Genomic DNA, 24,010 nt, shown 5'->3' with positions numbered 1-24,010 from the left:
TGGCTTCTTAAGTCTGACTAGCTGACTAACATTGATCACATACCAAAAAGAGTGAAATCAAGATTCTGGCAACAGCCTACGTCAGTCCACTGCATCAGTGCAAGAAACAAAGTCTGTGTAATACCTAGCTGTACTTCGCCATATTTATCAATCTCTGTCACAAATGCTGGTTACATACCTGATGAGCAGTTTCATCGATCTGAGCTCTATGGTAGTGAAGGCCACAAATAAAATAAAGCAACCCGCATACAGGTCTCTTGGGACATTTAGAGAGAATCTATTATGCTGGCTAGCTAGGGACTCATTACTGAATTCACCATTCTTTGTCTTTGGAAAGGCTAGAATCCATTCTGGGAGAAAAGCCCTTCAGCCCTCGGGATCCCAGCAAAAGATTAGAGTCTCTTTTTATCATTCAACAGTCCTATTTCATCCCCACTGCAGAAAAGATTATGCCAAGGGCCATTGTTTTCTATCCTCAGGCAGGCTGGGATCTCTTCTGAGAGGGCAGAATTTTTAAGTGCTTGCAGCCCTGGTAGGAAGTGCTATGAAAAACAGGCAGGAACTACCTCTCTGCTCTCTGTTGGATTTCCCCATGTAATTATCCCAGTAGGAGCTGGAATTTGGAGGACTTGCCTGAGTGTGGGACAGAGCCAGGCACAAAGGCTGGTGCTGGCCCCCTCCCCCAGCCCTACGTGGAGCAGAAAGCAAGGCAGCTCCTTTCGCCGGCAGCACAACTATCTTTCCCAGCAACAGAACGGCTGTACTCCACGTGTGATGATTTGACGCTGACATAATGCTTCCATATAATCTCTGAACATGGGAACTTCGGCACAGACCCGTTAAACCATCCTTGCCTACATAGCTGCTGTCCAAAATTGCCTTGTAACTTAGCAACTAACCTGCTTTCACTCATAGGCCTTCTTTAACATTACCATTTCTTGAGCTTTTCCCTTTCATTATGTGTGTGTATTTCAAGTATTCCCCCCTGTGAAGCAACGCTTCAAGAAGCAACTCACTTTTCTTGGTTTTGGCTGTCTTCTCTTATCTCTCCACAGTAATTCTGTCTCACGAGCATCACGACAGCTCATTCTGACTTAGACTTACCACCACACCGCCTAGCACACCTGTTACTTCAGTAAGGGTAATTAGCAAAGAACAATCATCCTTTGGTAGTTTGCAATCAGGACTCAAAACACAGTACACTAGAGCAACATAAATAAAAGATCTAAAAAACCAATCAACCCCCACTACACACCATTAAGTTATGATTTTCACACCAAGCCTGACGCAGCTTATATAAAACTTCACCTATTTGCAGTAAAGTGTTTCATGCCAGGACAACCGAAAAGCACAAGACGTAAACCTCCCTTTTTCTGGGTTAACACACCACTACCACCAGTTAAAGGAACAGGCAGCTACACGTGCTGCAAAGGCAGTTGTTAAACAGCCGTCTGTCTCTGTTGCTGGGGTTTGTCCAAGAGCAAAGAGGAGCCGTGTGCCTTAACCTTTGTTTATGGACTGAAGTAACCGGCTCTGCTTATGTTTTCTTCCACTGTTGCTACAGTCCTATCTACTTGGCATCTTAGATATTTATACAGCACACAGACTTCTAGCACCTTGCAATTCCCCCCTCCCCCCCCATATTTGTATCTTGTTTATACATGATCCTGTGGCTTGTTTTAATCAGAGATATTTGAGTACCTCAGGGTCTTGTGGTTTTGCTGCACGTGGTGATGTACTAACAGTGTACAGGAATATTTAAATTGCTACTTGAAATACAATTTGTACAAAAACTTAAACAAGCATCAATCAGAAGATTGATCGTGAAACCTTCATATAAATAAGCCTTTAACTTCAGTGAACGTGTAAAGGCTTGCAAGAGAGCCTTCAGTCATATTTTAATGCATTAAACACCATTTCATTAAGAAATACATTAAATCCCTCATTAAGAACAAACTGAAAACCAACCCTTCCCTCCTCCAAATTTCTCTACAACCTTGGGGGAGGGAGGGGGGCACTGTGGAAAAAAGCTTGACAACAATGTTGAAACTACAAATGGCATATAAGGGAATCCTAAATGTTTCATTAAATGACATAATGAGTATTTGAAGTCAGGAACTGCAAACGAAAATGAGCTAGGAGTGCCCAAGTACAAAACCATGCACTATGTTTTTTTTCCGGTTAGGTAACAGCAGAAAAAGAAAATACCTTTCAAAACACTGGCATTTATGTAAATGGTAAATGTTTAACAGAAACCTCATCTCCTTTCACAGTGAGCATATTTTTGCTTTGTTAGCTGATGACTACCACTGTTTTCTCTATCAAACAGGATTAGCTTCCTTAGACGTTCCCAACCCCCCAGCTAACCGCACTTTATGAATCATCATATTTATAACCTGTCAGGCGTGGTCTGACACCTTAAGGCAAACTGGGACCCTGTTTCAAACAAGACAAGTTAACTACTTAACAGCTTCACAGACAATATGCTGTTAAACTTTTCTGAAGTCTCGGATGCATTTTTACTGAATAGCAAAAAGAGAGAGTAATATCTTAGGCACAGGGTTTTTTGAGAGCTGTGGCCAGGGGTCATATCCCCAAATGAGATTATTATAGATGAAACAAATCACATCGAGGAGCATGCTGCAATGCAATGCAATGCCTGGAAGGTGGCTAGGAGAAAAAAAAAAAAAAAGCTTCAAAAAAATGCTCAATTTTTAAACAAGGCTTCTTTTTAGAAGAAACAAAAATACTAAGATCTCTGCAAGAGTTTTCCTACGGACTTTTGGAACTGTGAGCTTTATTTTGCACTTCCCCCCCTCAACTTCCATAGAATTTCAGCTTCTTAAAAGTTTCCCAGAACCCAGTACTTCTCAATGGTACAGCAATATAACACGTGACACAAGGTAACTAACTACATCAAAGAAAAATACTGAACGAAAACCTAAACCCCACATTCGGCATCCCCATTAGACGTGCTCAGTCTCATCCGTGCATTGTCAGTGGTTAATTTTTTATTTTTTATTTTTTTTTTGCGTGTAGGCTCATGCCTGTAGCTTTATTTGGTCTTAACAGCTCAGTGAAGAGCTCAGTCGCTCAGACAAGGCGGCGGTTCATGCCTCGGCCTAGCTGGCGTCTCAGGAACACAAAGGTACTCTGCACAAAAACCATGAGGCATTAGAATTGACTTTTTTTGAAAGCCACGATATAAAAGATTATCAAAACCTCCGGCCACTCTCTGGATCTGGTTGTGGTAAGTAGTCTTTAAAGGGAGCTTCTGAAGTGGCCTTTGCATTTATTCATTTCTTACATCACTGGGAGAGTTTTGTAAATATGTAATGCTTAGTACACCTTTGCCACAAGAAAATAGATCCTGGCTAAAGACAGGAGAACGACTTGGAGTGACACAAATTATTCTGGACAAAATCACAATCAAAAGTGACACATTTAACAGCTGCCTATTCATGGAATAACATGCACTGCTGATTGTCCTACATGACAGGACTACAAGATTTCTAACAACGGAGAAAGACCAAAGCATGCTGGAGATTAAAGCATAAACAGTATAAACTCTTGAGTTTTCCCTTCATGCTGAGAAACCTGCCCTGTTTCCCGTCCCAGCCCCTGTCAACACAACTATTACTCACCCTCTTGGTTCTGACGCAAACCCTGGAGCCCCATATACAAGATCAATTTGACCAAATTGAGTTACTTGCTATAAGTATGCCAACATTATATTCATGTAACATACAGTTCTGCTTAAAGTTCTCACAGAACATGTGCCACTTACCCACAGGAAAAAACAAACAAACAAACCAAAAAACACAACACACCACCCTTCTTTTCTTCCTCACTACATTTTTACTCATACAACAAGAAGAGACTATTCATGAGTAGCATCAGTCATGATTGGAATCAAGGCGATATAATTTCAGAATACAATGGGGAACATAATGAACTTCTAAGAGTTTGACAGGGTGCATATCGGAACACCAGAGGGAGGAAGGGTATTTGAAATATTACAACACGTGGACGTGCCTCACCACGGGGATAAACATTGGCCCAAGACTGATATTTGCTGCAATACTTTGTTACTCACTTCCAGTACTTTCTTTTTGATACCAGCTGGGCATCCTCCCAAGAAAACTGGAATCTTCCTTCTTGGAATCGACAGATTTCAAAGGAACGCTATGCAAACACTGCTATCTTCCCTCTGTGATGTTTATCTACTTACAAAACTGTACGTTAAGGATAAGACACAATTGACATAGAATTTAACTGTAAAATAAAGAACAAATGCTACTGCTTTAAAATGCTTGGCAATAGGGTAAAAAAATGCATTTTAAGCCAAAGGAAGCTTTCCTAACAAAGACACAGCAGGCCCTCTATCTCCAAGAGTGTATGCATTTGTTTCTGATTAAAGCAATCCCCAATATTCCAGGCACATATCTGATTGTAAATGAGCTTTCTCTTTAGTGGCTGAAGAAAATTAATTGCTTATACAGAAAGCTTTACTCAAAAAAAACCCACAAACAAACAACCCCCACAAAAAAAAAAAAAAACAAAACCCCACCCCACAACAAAAAGCCTATAAATTCAAGATGCATATAACTACAGGAAAAATAATTAAAAAGAAAACACCGTTGCCAAACTAATGAATTTCTGAATACAACTTTTCCAAATATATTAAAACATTAAAAAAAAATCATTAATTTTACAGTGTACTTATTCCTTGAAAAGAGACTTTACATAGCAGTTTTGTTAAATATTGAATTGTCTTGCAGAGTTTTGATCATTTTAGAAATCATAATAAAGGCAGTTTACTTGATTCCTGAAAACTCAGCAAGAGATGCAAAACCGAGTCTTGCTCACACCTTGCAACCAGTAGTTCAAAAGAACTAGTCACAGGAATTTAGCTAACTCAGCTGATTGTAAACAAACCCACAAAAAACCTCACCAGCTTTCCTGTGTAAGGCCTACAGATGGTAGCAAGAGTAAGAAAAGAAAGTCCATGAAGCGGTATGACTCTAGATACGTAGAAGGTAAAAACACACCTTCTCCAAAGTCAATCAGAACCGTTAATAGCTGCACGGAGCTAGGGTTTCACCATTTATGAAAAGGACAGCTAAGGGACTATTCACAACTGGAATAAGGCTCATTCTAATAAATCAAAACATTTGTGGTTAGAAAAACCGAAGCACATTTCATACCTACATTAAAAATGTATTTCCATTTGTCAACCCATGGGTTTAAGTACAACTGTACAACATTCTGGGAAATGAATGATGCGATCAACACTTCTAACAGAGAAAGGGCCAGACAGCATGTGACTTAACAGTAATAAAATACTTGAAGCAAACAATTTAGGTAATACATACCAGCGAAAAGGAGATGGCTCCCTGACAGATTTTTACTGAAAACAAGAGGGAAAGCAAGATAGACAAGCAGTTAAAATTCAGTATACTCCCACTAACACATTACAAGTAAATCCAGTTTTGTAACAACTCTGGATCTCCATTTATTCTGCAAAACACAAGCTTTTGGAGCAACTTAAGTCTTCCAGCAAATGGAAGGATTCTCAACCTCCTTCCCCCAAAGAAAGGAAATCCTTAAAGAACCTCCTGTCTTTGCTGTGCAAACATGGAAGCTCACAGGGAAAACTCACAACTAGTTTTAGCGTAGGCAAACCACAACTCTTACCTGCTCTCCAGAGATGAGCTCCTCCTGAAAGCAAATCAGAGCTGGATGGAGCTCAGCTTTAGCTGCATCCTCTATTTTGCAAACTAACTTAAAGAGAGAGCCTGGAAGATTTAACATTTCTAGATATTTTTTTTTTTTCTTTTATACTTTTTTCCTGCCAGGCAAGAAATGAACAGATACATTTCTGAATCAAGGGGGAGCTACTGCAGATTTTCACAGCGAGGTGGTTCTGTGGTCTAACAGTCCCATTTATTTTTCACTTGCATCTTTTGAAAGAGCTCTGCAAATTAAAATTCAAAATATGAAGTCAGAGAACTGAAAAGTATTTCTGTACATTTAGAATTGCTACTGGTTCAAATTGGAGACAATATACAGCACTATATAGAAAACAACTGTAGAATGGCAAACTTCGGTTTATTTATGAATTTAGTGATCATTTGACACTCAAATGTTGCTTTTCGAGAGATATTTTGTAGTACATTCTGATGTATTTGCTTCTTACCTGTATCAAAAGGCTCATTCTTTGAGTTAAAAATATCTCTCTGAATGAATTTTGTTTGGAAATATACAGAGGGATTTTCTATCTTTTTTGGAATGCCAATAACTACATGATGAGACTGTGTTAGAAAGATGGCTAAACTTATCTTTAAAATCAGATGAAATCAGAGAAGATTTTGCATTTATGCACATAGGAGTAACAAGCTTTTACACCACACTTGAAGACTTCATGGGCTAGGAAATAATAACTATCTTTTATTTATAGTGTCCTTTTCCTGAATTACATGTTAACCTTATTCCTCCTTTAGAACACTTACCAGTAAGTGCTGGTTTGCCTGACACTTTGCTAATTCCAGGACAATGCTGCTCTATCATCTTTCACTTCCTCCTTCCACCTGCCCTGAAAATAAGTTTATTTGCATAGTATCTATTTTAGCAGGATAGACCCTATATTTAAAATTAATTCTAGTTATTTTAGCAACTATTTATCTGATGCTTAGGCATACAGGCAAAGATGTACTAACTACATCGACAAATATAGAACCATCTGTCCTGGGAAGATAAGAATCAACACTGAAGTCATTCCAACCATTAAATTATTGCTTGTCTAATCTGAGAAAGTGTCAAGTCCTGTAAGTTAGTATATTAAAAAATATTTCTTAAACAGAGAAGTTAAGATCTTGACTATAGCTTCATTCAATTTAGAGGGGCTGTTAAGTTAGTCTGCAATAATAGTCTTCCTTACATTATTGACCCTGCAGTGTGTTAGGGGGGGCTGTTGCCTTTGCTAAATTCTTAGCTTAAAAGAAGTCCTATTAGCAGTGACTTAACTTCAAAGAGATGAAATTCAAATTAAAAAGTTGCATGAATAAAGAAAACTCAGCCTTTTCTATGAAATATTAAAAATTCTTTATTTCAGACCAGTATACTATTGTTACAGGCATCCATCTCTTCCTCCACACTTGCACATGATCAAAGTTGGCACTCCCACCCCCCCCTCAAAAGTTAAATGGTTATTACAGTACAGGCACAAAGTAGCCAAACAGCTTTACTTTCATTAAGCAAAGCCATGATTGTGCTCTAACAGCATTTATTACCAGTGCATAGATCGTTCTCTCCTCCTAAGAGCAAGCAATAGAGAACTTTCTTTTAACTGCAGGAATACAGATGGCAGCTCTGCCACTAAAGCAGTCATTTCATCAGAGGAAGAATGATAGATATCTGGATATACTGGACACCTGCCTTCACTGTTTTCAGTTGCACTTACTAGTTCACATGGGCTTGGTCAGAACTGGATTAAACATCCTTCCAGGTCTCCATTACTGCTTTCATTATTATAATTAAAGTTCCACATTTGAAGAACCAACAGGATTTTATTATTATTTTTTTTTAAGTAAAACAACAAAAAACCCAGAAGACTGTCAGTAATGCAGTTCCCTTGCCTAAGACCCTGCTTCATAACCACCATTTAAAATCTTTCCTTTCTAGAAGCATCAATTCCGTTCCATCAAGAAGGCAGCAGCAGAGGCACTTTGTATCACTTAGTATAAATTACCACAACTAGTGTACATTACTGCATTTCAAACTTCCAGTTATAGTGGTAAAGTTAACAATTAGCACATGGAATGAGTATCAGATACTTATATGGACCAAAGGCAAGTTAGTCACAAAAACCTCTACAAATATATTGCAAACAAAACTAGCAGCAAACACTGCTATCATTACACAGTACTTTCATGAAAAATGACTGATTGGACGGCCATCTGGAAAACAAGCTGATACCTATAATGTTATAAAAATAGCAAAACAAATATTTGATCTAAGTAACTGTATGACCAAGTGTTAGAAGGAGGGAAGTAAGCATGACTCAGTTAACACAAATTCTACTTATACAAGAGTGCCTCCAAGCCACAAAATGTGTAGTTTCAGTCTTACGTTAATAATCAAGACTTCAGTCTGATACATGGCACTGACTCCAGCAAGCACACCTGAACAGGCGGTGGAACACGATTCCATAGATTCTTCTCCACAGCATGCAGCCCAACACCATTGGTACGAACGCCGGTCTTTGCTTATATGACACTTTGTAGCAGCAAGGTGTACTGCAGTTGAGAATCGAGGGAAATGGCAGAAATGCATATACCATGCGTTCATCAGAGGTAAATTTTGAAATATGCACAATGTGTACAGTTTGTTTCTAGGCACATCTTTGGTTACATTCTCAATACAGTCTGCTTTACAAAAAAAATAAAATAAATAAAACAGTCAAGACTTGGTTAAAGTCCAGGCAAAGATAAAACTTCTTTCTTTCAGAAACAAAGACAGTAGAAGTCCCTTTAAACTGATGTTTTATTATATCCATAAACGATAAAACCCCAGTGCTACAGTAAGGCATGTAAATACTGAACCTGAAAGAAAAAAATGGGGAGGAAAACAGAGACAATCAGTCATTAGCTCTCAGAACATTTCTTCAGAAAGCTATCTACACGTCTTACTACAATACTGCAATTGTAATCACCACCCTTTCCCCATGTAAGAAAATAAGGTTTTTAGTTTACAACGAACAATTTCAAAGTGGAGAGGCACAAAAATGACAAATAAAGAGGAAGGAAAAAAAAAGAATGCAGGAAGACTGGGCCAAAAAACTATCAAAAGGCTAAAAGAAACCCTTAGTTGCTTACCATTCCGAAAAAGATCAATATGGCAAGTTACAGTTGTAAAGTGAGGAAATGAATAACAGGATTATTAAATCACAGTCAAGTATTCAGCAAACAAATAAATGAAAGCTATCTTTAATGAGGCTTATCAGTTTGCAATTTTTTATATCTCTATTTAAATGAAATCAACTTTTGGTTTTTAGATATACACACAAAAGATTTTCGCCATTGTTTGCAACAGGAGCACTTCAAACACAATGCAAATTGTTTTTTTTTTTTTTTTCCTTCATTTTTCTTTTTCCATGCAGAGTTCAACATGTTTTTGAGTAGGGATGGTGGGGAAAAGAATTTCCTCTCATTTTAATAAATTGCCTGTTATTCTTCAGTAATGGTTCTCTCTAAAGGATATGCCTGAAGTACAGTACTATGAATAGATGTAAGCAATTGTACTTGTGACAAAATCCATTATGAAAGAATAATCAGAAAATCTAAATCAGAAGAAAAATTTTCTACTGCAAACTTGCTCATTTAATAGCACTGCACAGTCAGTAGAAAAATGTCAAAATATTAGTTACCTAGGGCAATAATGTAGGCACACACACATATATAGTATTTTTCAAAAGCACATGCCTGAAAACTGAGAGTTTAAAGAATATGTGGCCCTGAATGGTCAGAAAAGCTGAACGGTTCCATTTTGGTAGATCTCCATTAGACAGATGAAGAAATCCTAGAAATGCATGTAGCAGGCTACTTTTATAAATTAAGTCAGGCACGGAAGAACTTTGTGGCCCTTGTTAACAGGCAGTCTTTTAGATTTTTCATATACATTATTATTACAGTATAAAGCAGGGGAAAAACCAGGAAGTCAGACAGCCATAGCCCATGCAAAATAAAGTTGCAAATCACAGGAAACTCTCTGGGTTAAGTAAACAAATAAGAGTGCTAATCTTGACAGAGACTATTTCAAGTATTTTTTATTTTTTTTTTAATCAGGGCCTTTATGAATACCATCAATCAAGAGTTTGCCAAACATTTAACAATGTTTAACAGTTTCACCAGAGACAACCATCAGATTCCTTACCTGCTAAGTATTTAATATTATCAAGTTTGTGCGATTCGAGCATTGTTTTCAGATCTGCAACTTCTGTATCTATTTTTCTGTCTGTTTGGGTCAGAGCTCGATCTTGTTGCGCATGCTAAAAAACAATCCAACAAAATTATGCTACTTGAACATTTTCTAATTTATTTAGAAATTTAACCCATCCCTTCAAGTTGTATTTGTGGTTCGCCCTTAAATGTATGTTAATTTGCATTCAAAGTGAACAAGTTTCTTCCTAGCAGTTTATATCCAAGGAATCGAATAATTTGGTGAACTCGGGAAATTTATATGATTACATGTTCCTTGACACATAATGGAGAAAGTGGCAGAACTGGATGCCTTCTTATCTCAATCTAGCAGCATATACATTAACTTCAATTGTTCGGCCCACTGACTTTACAGTCACTACTCTGTTATAAGAACCATTGAGAAATCCAAGAGCCTTTTGTGACAAAAACATACTGGAGCATAGAGATTTATGGATCATTAGAAAAATTGAGAATGGGTCTTCTAATGTAAAAAAGCATGTCTTCATCTTGTAATGAATTCTACCACAAAACCAGCTACAGACAAATTCAGAATCTGATTACGACAGAAGACAGGACTTCTGTAAACAAAGGGGATAGAATTATTACTCACAAAAGACTGAAAGCTCAAACTTGTAAACAGAGAACAAAAGCTGTTGATATATTCAAATCAGCACTACTGAAACATTGTGAATCAGTTAATGATTTAGTGCTATATATCTTCCTAAGGATAACTCCCTATACTACAGAAAGGAAACAAAAGGAAAAGGAAGTGCTTGGTAAAAATCTCCTCTAAATTGAAGCCAATCTAGCAATGTGTTTCAGTCTCATTGAACATGGCGGGGGGAATAAAAATTAATTTCACAAATTAACATTAAGAGCAGAATTCCAATCTAGAGAAAATACTACATGCATGAAGTTTCAGAACTAAATAGTTCATATATACATGCAGAGGGTCTAATGGTCTAATAATACATATGAAAGCCTTTTTATTCTGTGAACGCTTCAGTCATCTGTACCAATACGAAAATACACAGGGAAATAATAAAGCACAATGACGTTTTGTACATTTAAGTGCCTAAAGACCTGAACAACTCAAAAAAAGTATAACAGGTCTATAACACGAGTACAAAAATATTTGCTGTGTAGTAATCAGCTACCAAGTTCTTACCAATTCCACTATTTCTGTCCGCATTTCAAGTAGTTTTCTTTCATTAAGTGAGTACTAGAGGGGGGGAAAAAAAGAAAAAAAAAAAAGAGAGATAAAGACGATATTGTCATTACTCTTCCCCCCCTACTTAAAAGCGTATTTCTTTGTTTCCAAAGTCTGTAGAACACTGAATCTGGTCAAGATTATTGTCTGACAACACTTGGGGGACAGTATTGTAGGATAATTGCTGTCCTTCAGAAAAGCCCAATTTAGACAGTTGTTCATCCACACCTCTGAACTGTAAAGCACAAGTCCACCAGACGCTCATCTCTGCCAAACCTGTATGTATTAAGAAGCAGCTGGAAGAAAGACTGGCAGATTTGCATTTCTGAAAAAAAAATAAATTATGATTCTAAACAGTAACTCTGCAACAGTTGCTCACCATTAGTATTGTTCTGACCACCACTTCATGATATATTTGCTAAATACAGAACATTTGTATCTCACTTTAAGCCATTCATTTGTGGAACATCAGAAGTTGTGACTTATTTTTAAGTTATAGCTATTCGGGTTCAAAAAAAAGTTAAATCTGAATTAAAGCAGCATACCTTTAAGGCATGTTACCTTTCTGACTCATGAACAGGCATTATGTACCTTGACATGTATAATGGTTCCTGTCCCACTACTGGAGCAATTCAATTATTCATAGACAGCTGCTAAACCACCAGTCTACATCGCAGAGCATTAAGGTCTTCAGGCACCCATCTCAGAATCCTCAGTTACACAGCAATAACCTCATCTGTTGACATTCCCATGAGGAAAGTTGCTGTATTTCTCCTCCACTCTGGAAGCTTATTCCACTTCAATATTAAACTCAGATTCATCTACATAAATGCCTTGCATTGAAAAACCCTCCTTAAAGGTCTAGAGCTCTAGTTGCACTTTTGACTGATCTGAAGATGAAGTTAAGAGATAGCAGACTGCTACAAATGTGGAAAATGACACAAAGACAAACAACAGCATGTCTACAATTAATGAAACAGTCGCTAGATTCTGCAAAATGAAAAAAGGGACAAAAAAAAGAAATTCAAACACTTTATATAAAAATACATTTTTGAAAGTGGTAAGATGGCAGAATATTTATATAAATCTAAAATTATGTTTGAGGTGAAATTTCACTGAAGAATTGGATCTCATGTTAATAAACTGATCATCACTATCAAAAGAACCATGACATTTAAAATAAACAATTGTATGGACTGAAATAGTTCATCTGTTTTACTTTACTAGATGCTGCTAGCCAAATACACATTTTCTGAATAATTTCTATTCTACAAGCTTCTTGCTTGGTGTTCGTATTTGTTAAAGTTTTGCTTTGTGGGGAGGACTTTCTAGGTCAGACTCAAGGAATTTAAACTTCATTTTAAGACAGTGAAATATACCCTTTTACTGCAAGGCATCACCACACATCTCTAGTAACACCAATGCATTAAAAAAAAAAAAAATGGAGGAAAGACAAGGTTAAACCCTCACCCTGAAATTCAACAGGGAGATTTCACCTTAAGTCCACATTTTTCACAATGCAGAGAAAAATACAGCTTTGTCAGATGCACCTTGAGATTTTTAACAGCAAGCTTAGAGGCACTGTGATGCATGAACACATTAATATATATGGATTTTTGTACTGTACTCTGAGTTTTTAAATCACATCTGTATCATTGCAGATATAAATTACAGCATAAACAGATATGCATTAAGCAATGTAGGATTCTCCAAGAAAAGTGAAGTGGAATGAACTAATGAAAAGATAAAGCATTTAGAATTTGAAACTTTAAAGACTGCCCACATCAGCGTTGACAAATTAAGAATTCTCCTTCAGTATTTATTCCAAGTAGAACTGAAGGATAAGGACATTTTAGTTAGTGCTTCAAGATAAATCAATTTAAACATAGGACATCTATCTTCTGAATAGTTCTTAGTAAGAACACACAGTTTTATTCTCAGAAAGCTAGATATTCAGTCCAAAGTCACATTACAACTGAAGTAAATACAATAAAGATGCTCTGCCTACTATAGAAAATACTGGATTACGTCTCACTCCCAACTCAGCATGTATGCTACAACCTGCTCCCCATTCATCTGCCTTTTTCCTTTTCTGTTCATGCATGGCAAAGCTGGCAATTAAAGTGAGGGAGTGGGGGGAGGAAAAAAAGAAAAGAGCAGTTTTCATAGAAACTACAAAATTACAGTTGCACAACAGACTAAGTTGGTCAACCTTCTTAAGAGAAAGTTGACATGCGTAGTTTGCTTTTCCTGGGAGCCAGTCAAAATAACATAGTGTTCTGCACAATAGACAGAGTTCAGATTCCAGCATCCCACACAAATATACAAGAAAACACTAGTGCCTAGTTTAGCACTGTTGAAGTGGTTTTAAACAGGTTTTGTAAGCCCAAAGTATTGCAAAGCTTGTGATCTACACAGTTAACACATTTTGTATGATTTTTTTTTTTTTAACATTAGCACAAAGTATTAACCTTTAAACAGGAATTCTACCTGCTCAAATTTTACTTTATTCAAGCATCTACCATGGGATAATAGAGTGTTAGTTATTATAATAAATCACTGACACAGCTGTTACCTAAACTAATCATTGTGAAAAACTTCAAGGGGCACAGACAGAAGATGAATGGTATCTACTCTAACAGTTCTTAATTGCCTAGATAGGAGATAAATATTACATCTTCATTAAACACCTGTGACAAAGGACCGAATAAGAAATAACACTACTAGAAAAATGTCATTAAAAGATCTTTTAATTTAGAAGATGCAATTTCTCCAAGATCCTAAAAACTATTAAAAAATATCTATGGAAACAGAACTCTAAACAGAATGCTGCATGTAATGCAAAAACTTGTTAATCTTCTAATTCTTCATCTACGTTATTCTAATTTAAGATCACATCAATTCAGTTCTACCAGACGTTTCAAAGGTCAAAACAATCTGAACCAGTGTCAGTTAGAATTAAAAAAAAAATTACAACTATTTTCACAAAAGGTATTTCCTGACAAACTAGCTATGCTATAAATTCTCTAGCTATAGGGAAATGAAACATCATCAGTGACAATAAATTTAATGAAATGTGTAAACTTAATTAAGTGTGAAAATACAGAAAGAGATATACTAATAACACTGAAAACCTCTAGGCAGATATTTAATCTAAATATGCTGACTAGCTAAGTGTAATCTGTTAACCCTGATATTAAAACAATATCAAAATAGATAGACATACAAAACCAAACACAGCACCTTGTACTACAGCAGCATAAGGATGAGTAACTTGGATTAATACCATCTTGAAGCTGAATGATACTATAGATTAACATGAAAATGCTCTTTGGGTGAGATGCTTTTAAGCAAATTTGGGGATTACTCACTGTTTAGGTGTTTCTAGAAGAAAGTAACCAAAACTTACCAATTCTTTTACTCTGCTCTTCTCTAGGTTTAGGTTTAACTTGTTATCTGCACGAACTTTGGTAATTTCATCCTAATGAGAAAAAAAATGATAAAGCAGCAAGTATGATTTTCTATTTAATCATAAACAGACTAAAATAGACAAATATATTGTGTCTTTCTTTACATATCTCAGGAATCAAGCTTCTCTCCAATTAATGTACATAATCTTCAAAAGTATAAGTATTCCTATTCTTCCCCCAGGAAGAATATAGTATATATAGTATATATAGTATCTCAGAATTAAAAACTAATAATTGCTTTTAAAACCAGAACACTGAGAACACCAGTTAGAGAGCGCATCCTTCTGTAAATGCTGGGAATGTTTCACATATCCCATAACTCTTTCTGATTTCTAGAAATCTGTGCCTAGGTATCCATATAAGTTGGAGCTCCTCCATGAAGCAGTCTTGATGCTTAAAATAACTTTAAAAGCAGTTTCTAACCTTGCAATGTAAAAGAAAATCTGTTTCTAAAGACTACATCTAGGGCTTTCAGAAAAAGCTACAGACATTTTAGAAGTCAGGAAACGTTTATTATGGTTTTTAAACATCTAACGTTAAGCCAGTATACGTTGTACACTTGCATTTTACTTCATCAATAGCTGTAAGTGATTCCTGCTTTTCTCGGTGACAGCTGCCATTTTAATGCAACCTCCTGGCAGGAATTCCAGCCAGCTGACAGTTTGTCATGAGGCAAACTGCTGATCAGATGAATGTGTGGGAGAAGCAAAAGATTGCTGATGTTCTGGGAGATTCTACTATTAAAAACAAGCAAGCAGCTCTCAAATAGGCCAATGTCAACTAGGCAAGAGTTCATTAAGTTAGTATGAATAATAGACTCAATTTCCATGTTTGAATTTTTCAGCTTTAACTGATTTATAATTAGACATCATTACAACATGATACATTACACTTTAATGAATCAAAAAGTTATTTTTTCTTAAACTTCTACAACATTGTGTCATCTTTTAGAGGACCAAGTATAAGCAAATGTAATTCTCACAAGGCAGTTATTTTATATTTACAGTTAAAAGTAAAATTTAAAGGCATCGAGCTTTTAAGAAAAGATGACTCAGATCCTTGATGCTCTACCAGTGGATTACACTAACTCATTTACATGCAACTAAAACCATAAAATAAGTTACAATTCAAAAATTAGATTCCAAACTTATTTTAAAATGGTATTCTGAAAACCCAGGTGAACTAAGCATTTAATAACACAATATAAAACATGCAGGATTAGCCTTGAGAAATTTGTGTTCTCTTTTTGGAGATGACAGTGCAAAAAGAAATTGAAGAGAATAGAAAAGAAATGGCAAGGAGGCACTAGGTTGAGTTTGAGCTAGCTGTCAATGTGGTCAACAAGTCCGATATTCTGCCAGTTTCATGGACAAGTCCTACAGAAAGAAGAATGCTCCATCCTTCCAGCTAGGAAGGACACCACAGCAGGGAACATTAACTGTTCTTAAGTCAGATGACCATACTCCCTAAGAACAGTTAATGTTTCCCAGTTTCCAATCTTAATCGCTCTAGCAAGAATGTTTCTGTGTAACGGCTGCTTATGACTCCACACCCATTGAAATAATAGATTTTGAGACGATCTTCTTTATGATGGTAGAAAGGTGTTTGGACTGCTGTTCAAGACAGGCAAATGATAAATAATAGAAAAACAGCACTGATGCTTAAACCTGATAAGAATAACCATCTGTATGATAATTAACAGAGTAAGTTTTCTCCAGAGAGCTTGTTTTCTTGCAAAGGTCATTTGCAGCCAAACAAATGGGACCAAACATAACAGTCCCAAACTTAGTGGCCTAAAGAAGCCATTTAGAAGCTATTTTAAATTCTGGACAGCTAGCAGATATGTCTTCAGACACAAAAAAAAAAAAACCCAAAACAAACAAACAAAACCAAAACACAAACCCAACAAAGCAAAACTCCAAACCAATTAGAAAGTGCTGTAATTTTAAAAGTATATTGTGTCTTTACATGTAATAGGCAGGAGCACTCAGCCTTAACCATGACACATTAGTTTGCCACTTTCTGAATCTAAATTAAGGACAATTAATTAAAAAAAAAATCTTCAGTTATTTTCTTCACTTCTTGTACCATTCACAGTTCTCTGTCACCATAAATGAAGTATGCATTAAATTGTTTTTGCTGCAGCCCACACTGTACCATCAACTGCAATTTCAGTATCCTGTACATCATAGTATTTAAGCACAGCTTTTAAAATAAAATCTTGAAAGCAACAATTACTTTTATTTAAAGCAAACTAGACTGGTATTAATTCTTAATTATATTGGTATGATATCTTACCATGACTTGCTTCTTTATCTGCTGGAGTTCAAGTTTTATTTTCTGGGAGAGTAGAAAAAAATTGTACACTTTATTACTGTATATAAAAACCACATAATCTAGAAATACTAATGAAATTGCATGATCAGTAAATATAACTATAATCCATTACGTGAAAAGAAAGCCAAAATGAGAGTGGTTTAACTCTACGTCCTCAGCACGTGTATAGAAATGCATGTTTACTCAGTGCTGCGCATTTCCAAACAGCGCAAGACCAAAGCTAGCAATGTTGCACAAGAGTAAAGATAGCCAAATGCATGGTGTGAGCGTGAGTAAACTCAGCAGGTCAAGGGAAGTGATTATTTCTCCATATTCAGCACTTGTGAGCTTGCACTGGAAGTGCTGTGTCCAGCTTTAGGCTCCCTGGTGAAAGACAGATGCTGACATACCGGAGCAAGTCCAGTGGAGGGCCACAAAGACGATGTGGGGCTGGAGCACACTATGTTGGGGATGGGGGGGGTGAAAAGGAGAGAGAGTTGGGTCTGTTCAGCTTTAAGAGGAGATGGCTAAATGGCAATCATACTGCAGCCTGCAACCACCTAACATTCTCTAGAGATCCTTTCTAACTCAAATTATTCTATTACTTTATCTCTTTCAAAAGGTGCATGAAATAGCTATAGCTGTAGCATCTTCTATTAACTCTCTCTGGAGATCATCCAGTGCAATTCCCTGCTCAAAGCAGGGGCAACTAGAGCAGGTTGCTCAGTGCCATGCCCAGTCAGGTTTTGAATATATCCAGGATAGGGACTTCACAGCCTCTCTGGGTATTCTATTCCAGTGTTCTGCCGCACTTACAGTAACAAAGTTTTCTTATATTTAAATAGAATTTTCCACATTTCGGTCTGTGCCAATTACCTATTGTTCTGTCACAGGACAACACCAAAAAGAGCCTGTCTCTGTCTTCTTTATACCCTCCCTTCAAACATTTGTATACATTGATGAGATCCTTGCTGAGCCTTCTCTTCTCCAGGCTAAACAGTCCTAGATCTTGCAGTCTTTCCTCATATATTGGATGCTCCGGCCCTCACTGATCTTTGTGGCCCTTTGTTGGACTCTGCCTAGCATGTCCACGTCTCCCTTGCACTGAGGAGCCCAGAACTGGACCCAGCACTCCAGATGAAGTCTCACTAGTGCCAGGCACAGGGGAAGGATCACCTCCCTTGACCCACTGGCAGCCCTCCTAATACAGCCCATGAGGCTGTTGGCCACCTTTGCCACAAGGGCTCATCGCTGGCTCATGGTCAACTTGGGGTCCACCAGGACCCTCAGGGCCTCTTCTGCAAAGCTGCTTCCCAGCTGGTCAGCTCCAGCCTGTCCTGATGCATGGGGCTATTCCTCCCCAGGGGCAGGACTTGGAATTTCTATTTGTTCAACTTCACGAGATTCCTGTCATCCCATTTCCCCAGCTTGCTGATGCCCCTCTGAATGGCAGCACAACAGCCTGGTTTATCAGCCCCTGCTCCCAGCTTTGTATCATCTGCAAACTTACCAAGGGTGCACTCTGCCCCATTAACAAGGTCAATAATGAAGGTGTTAGACCACATTGACCCCGGAGCCAACCCCTTGGGTACAAGACGCTTTTTTACATCATTAGAAAAAAATAAGCAAGTGCTAGAACAGCACTTTCCAAGATAGTGATTAGTGATTTTTACCTCATTTTCTGAGCGAAGTGCTGAAAATTCACTTTTTTCCAAAATAATCATGTCCTTTTTCACACCACCAATATGGGACATCACTTGCTGAAGTGCAATTTCCTTTAAAAGAGGGAAGAAAAACCTCAGAACGTATCATAACTATAATGCTTTTTCTCATCTTGCCAACAAATATGATAGGCTATTTTGGTACCCTGAAATTTTTAATTCAGCAATTTCAGATTGATTATCTGAGTTTCAGAAAGCAAGATAAATTAAGTGACAGTGAGAGAATAAGCAAGTTAAGCTCAAGTGTTTGTAAAGTCTGACAAAATTAGCAGTGTTAACACAGAATAATTCAATTAATAGCCTAGGAAATAGTTTCTTCCAAGTCTTCAAATTCTTAAGCTAGCAGAGGCATTATGGAGAGAAGACATATCTCTGAGCTAAATGAAGAAAGCTGGCTTTCAGACCAAAACTCCTCAGTGCAACCATATTCTTTTCTAATTACCTCCTTTTTTACCTCCCCCTGGCAAGGGGGCTCGCACACTCTGCTTCACTACTTCAATCATGCACTATATTTACGCTTTTAATCGCTCTTCTCAGCGTGTTATACTGAGGTGACAGAAGACATGCAAGAATTCTCTGCAGCTTTCAAGGATGGAAAAGTCTGAAGACATTTTTATAGATCCTACGTTATCTACACGTACAAACAGGTATTGCCTCCTCTTCTCTGAAGATCTCCCCCTAATAAGCAGTCCCTTGCTTCTGATTCTGGACCAAGAACCCGACAAATCTGACACAGCATTCTAACTTCATTTTGTCAGGAAATGCCATTCTAACTTAGTGTTATACGTTTAGGTGGCATTTGGAGATGCCTCACCAAGCTACCTGACCACAACACTGAAAAAAATGGCTCAGTGTACATGGACATCTCCTCTTACTCCCTGATGTCTCCAGCTTGCTTTTGTTCTCTCTTGTCTGCGCTGATGTCAGTAAAACAGAGAACAGACTCTTCCATATTCTTTCTCTTCTTCACCTCTATACATACACACAGATATTTTTTTCTCCCCTAGGGCTTTATCTAACCAATGTAATATTTCATCTTTTACATATTCAACCAGGCCCTAATGGTAATAGCCCCATATACAACTTTTCAAATCCTCTTCCAACTCATCATTCTCTTTTTGCATAGCCTCTTATGCATTCAAAGACTCTAAGGAACTACAGGTTCTATCATGTTGCGCAGAGTTCATGACATACACGCCTCCTGAGCTGCTCTTAGCATGCCATACAAAGCTGCACATTTCAATCTTAATGACAGAAAGTCAGCCGAGGGTGGAAGCTGCAAGATAGTCTTAGAAAACATCTACCATCAGTAGCAACCAAGGGAGACCTGTCTACTTTCATTCAAAAAAAGCTGGGCATAGAAGAAGGCAGAGTTGCAATGACTGCTTATTGTAAAATATTACCAAACATGGAGAAAGGGTCCCTTTAACATTGCATTCTCTGAGTGACTGTGGAACTAGTTCAGCACAGGGGAAGGAAGCTCTCCCATGTCTGCTTTGCCTGGAATCTAGGAGGCAGGAAAGATTAGCTAAAGCCTATCTAGATGGAAGGTGGTGAAAAATCCAGGTATTCCACTTCTTAATGAGATGCCCTACCGCCAAGACTATTATGCTATGGAGAGAGCAGCTGCTGTTTTCTGATGTTTTAAGACAGCAACCTTATTACTATGAAATAAGTTAAACCCTGTGTTCAGAAGGTGACTTGGGGCCGTGAATCCCAGCCTCACCTCACAGAGCTGCCCAAGGGGTTGTACTTCAGCTATACTTCTTGTCAGCATTGTCTATTTGACTAGTTTATGTGTCAGGGAATTCAAGCATACCAGATATTGTGAATCCCATTCAAAGATGCTTAAGTTTCACATGCAGTGAATCATGTCTTACTCTGAATTTCAGTTTCATTTCTGGAGCCAGATGCCTAAGAGCTCAATGTGGCAATATTCAACACTGTCATGTCTAATTCCTTACATGGATCTACCTTTGTACGACCTGAAAAAGGGCCCCCAAAAAAATCACAGCCAGTATTAAAACAAGAAGCCTTGCCTCCAGGCACGGTAATTCATTAAAATCATTCCTTCACAAGTCAAAGCTAACAATTCAGTTCAGTTGCACACAATTTCCTGGTAGCCAGGAAGAATCTCTGTAGATACTGAGCTTTATCAGTCTATTTCCAAGCCAGTTTCCTTCACTTTCTCCCACCAGGAAATATATGCTGCGTAGGTTTAGAAGATACCATGAACTATGTATACATCAAGGGAAAAGGAGACAGATTTCAGTATCAGCATCCAAACTATACATGTTCCTATGTGTTACCAGTGTATACAACCACACCAATTATACCCTAAAAATATTATATAAAAAAAGAAATTAAGTTCATTTCTAATCCAATATAAATGTCATTGGGACACAAAGAGATAAATAAAAAGGTACCACATAACAGGATGGTAAATCACTGAGGGAATCTGTACTCTCGTTACAAGTCTACAAAAGAATATATGTAGGAGCTGTAACTGTTCAAATCCATGCACTGCGTAACTCCTGTATCCGTCTAAAAGCCTTCTCAGTAATTCTATTTCATGCTACAATACAGTTGAAACCAAAAAAACTACCTGTGGTTTGCATACCTAAATCTCAAGGTCCACCACAACACTTTAAGTATTTGATAAATTCAAGACAAAACTCACTAGCCAACAGATACACAGGGATGTTTGTTTTGCACCTTCAAACATTTAAAATACAGTCTAACAGTAATAAAGAGCAACATATATTTCATTAGCAGGCATACTAAATTTTGATTTACTTCAACCCCACCATCGTCTTTGAGCTAACCTGCTGTACTTTGGTGACCATGTCCTTGTAAATCATATCCAGGTTGGTATTCATAATTTTCACTAATGCAGATACAATGACCTCCGACTGCTGAGTAGTGAACCCTAAGCAAAACAAAACGCAACAACATTCAGAAAGAGAGCTAAATCTGGACAGTTTACAGAAATGCCACTTGCTAATACTCAGTACCATGTCAGTTATGAAAAACAATAAAACATACTCCTCTTGATCCAGCACTAACAAAAAACCAGAACTAGTCAGTACATCCAAGTTCCTCCACCCCAAAATTACATCTGTGACATAGTATAGCTTCTTCTGTAATACAGCACTATTACAATATTAGCAGGATAAATGCTGGAAATTTTCTAGAAGTATTATGGAATGTCTTCTCTCACATGTGGTTATTTCTATGAGAAAGAATTCTGACCCTGAAAAGCACATACCTACTTTCAGTATACTATAAACTACTGAAGATGTGCAAAACTCAGCAACTGAAAACAGTGCTAACCACCCTGATTTTAGGCCTACCAGCCTCTGAGTCCCTATCAGAAACCTTTTAAACTGAATACATTGGGAACTATTGTAAAACATTGTCCCCAGAAATACTCTTAACTTTCCCACTTTCAAAACGTAGGAATAAAAGTGTCATGAACAAGATTCAACCATTATGAAAAGAAACACTTGCAAAAGCATGATTGTTTCAAAGTGACTAGCAGTTAAGCTTTAGATAGCACATATGTGGTCTGAGAGCAAGTTGCTTTCAATTGCTGAGACGACGGAATAGTTTGCCACCACCAAAAGGAAAAGTACCCCTCCTCTCTCACACTCTCTTTTCTTATTGCTACTCTGGCCAGCTTGTTTGTATCCAGATGCTCATACAACCGCTCTGTGAGCTCGTAAAACTAGCGTCTCAGAATACCAAACCAGTAAAAGAGCTGCAGAGTTTTCTGAGAATCAGGTTGGGACGTGGAAAGAAATGAAGCCACATGACAGGGAAAAGGGAATGGGACTTCTTTTCAGGTATGGAGAGCTGTCAGAAATCAATTCAGTTGTACTGAACTTCACCTTAAGGTACCTTCCCCACCTCAGCAACATTAGTTCACAAGAATCCAAAATAATCTATTCCCTTATCTGTGTTTCAGCATAAGAGCAGCCACATTTTATACAGTATTCTACGTTATAACCTAAAACCTGCATTTTACATAGTAGTCCATATTCAGTCCTATTATAACACATTGTTGCATATTCAAGGTGCTACGTACTAAGTATGTAGGAATTCAATTAATACATTTTAAATCACTACCTTGAAAACTGATTTTTACTTTTAATTCTTAAAATTTAATTTCTCTTTAGCATTTTTAATTACCAATAGGATAATAAATTATTCCAATCAAAATTATATAAGCTCACTGTTTCCTTTTGGAAGTAGAAAAAACTTTGTTCTTAACCCAGTATATATATTTAAAAAAAAAAATAATCCCTAAAACTGAAGTTGTAACATCACATGTCAAGGTGAAGAAAGTAACAAACTTTGTAAACTAAAAAACCACCCATGAAATAACATTAAAAATAGCTACCCGTTTCTAGCAAATTACCATTTTCTTCCAAGAGGCATACCAGAGCATGAGTGTCAAAAAAAAGCTTCCTATTTCCTAATAAGGAAATATTCCCTTTGCTTTGTAAAGATGATGACACAGAGATGCTTACATCTGAAAAAGAGAAACAAAATGTAAGTTATTTCTAAGAAAGAATATTTAATCAACATGTTTGCTTCCCAAGAGTTTCCTTACTACCCCAAATATTTTTCATTGATGACAAAATATTAGATAGTGTGTTGAGATTATCGCAACTTGCTTGAAACTGAAAAGGTATCCCACTAACAAGCTCTTGGTGCAAGAGGTTTAAAATAGAATACAATGCTACTGCTGCACTTCTGAGATGCTCTCCAAGAATACCACCCTAGAAAAATCTTGCCAAGTGTCAGGCCCTTAAAATTGTTTCTTTACTGTTAGTGTAAAACACAGAAGCTGTGAGCACTTCACAGCTTTGAGGACTAAATCCATGGACTCTTTCCAGTCTTTGTTAAAGAGATACATCTTCACTGGTTGCTCTTTAAACGCTAAATTACTATTAGAAGAACTACTAACATTCCCCAAATACCAGAACTACAGAAATCATGCGTTCAGGGAATTCAATACCAGTGCATAAACCAGCTGCCAGAAAGAACATAAGATGGAACACAAGGTAAACTGTCACAGGCAGAACTCTGTCCTCAGAGACGTTATTTTTTAAAACACTTGGGTGGGCAAAAAATACAACTATGCCATAGCTGTCTTACTTAAAGATCAATAATTAGTCCCAATAATTACCGCTAGGGGCAGTTCCCAAAGCTGCTGCGAATAGCACCGCGCCCCCGGCACCCCCCCGGCCACTGACTCCCCGGGGGCGGGTGAGGTGACCGGGGCGGGTGAGGTGACACCCAGCCCCG

The 24,010-nt window shown here is 37.4% G+C and overlaps 1 protein-coding gene across 1 annotated transcript in view; it reads right to left on the bottom strand.

Annotated features, from left to right (window-relative positions):
• Window positions 1-8,474: 8,474 nt before the first annotated feature.
• Window positions 8,475-24,010, bottom strand: part of MCUR1 (mitochondrial calcium uniporter regulator 1) — a 17,133-nt gene continuing 1,597 nt past the window's right edge. Inside the window, exons 2-9 of the mRNA XM_009895810.1 lie at window positions 23,118-23,231; window positions 21,523-21,626; window positions 18,650-18,751; window positions 16,959-17,000; window positions 14,600-14,671; window positions 11,149-11,202; window positions 9,934-10,048; window positions 8,475-8,603 (exon numbers count right to left, since the gene is read on the bottom strand). Coding sequence (XP_009894112.1) covers window positions 8,548-8,603; window positions 9,934-10,048; window positions 11,149-11,202; window positions 14,600-14,671; window positions 16,959-17,000; window positions 18,650-18,751; window positions 21,523-21,626; window positions 23,118-23,231 — 659 coding nt within the window. The 3' untranslated portion in view covers window positions 8,475-8,547. The remainder of the gene's footprint in view (window positions 8,604-9,933; window positions 10,049-11,148; window positions 11,203-14,599; window positions 14,672-16,958; window positions 17,001-18,649; window positions 18,752-21,522; window positions 21,627-23,117; window positions 23,232-24,010) is intronic.

The sequence above is a fragment of the Charadrius vociferus genome, unplaced genomic scaffold (assembly GCF_000708025.1).
Source record: "Charadrius vociferus isolate BGI_N301 unplaced genomic scaffold, ASM70802v2 scaffold422, whole genome shotgun sequence".
NCBI lineage: Eukaryota > Metazoa > Chordata > Aves > Charadriiformes > Charadriidae > Charadrius > Charadrius vociferus.
This window is presented reverse-complemented; position numbering and strand designations above follow the sequence as displayed.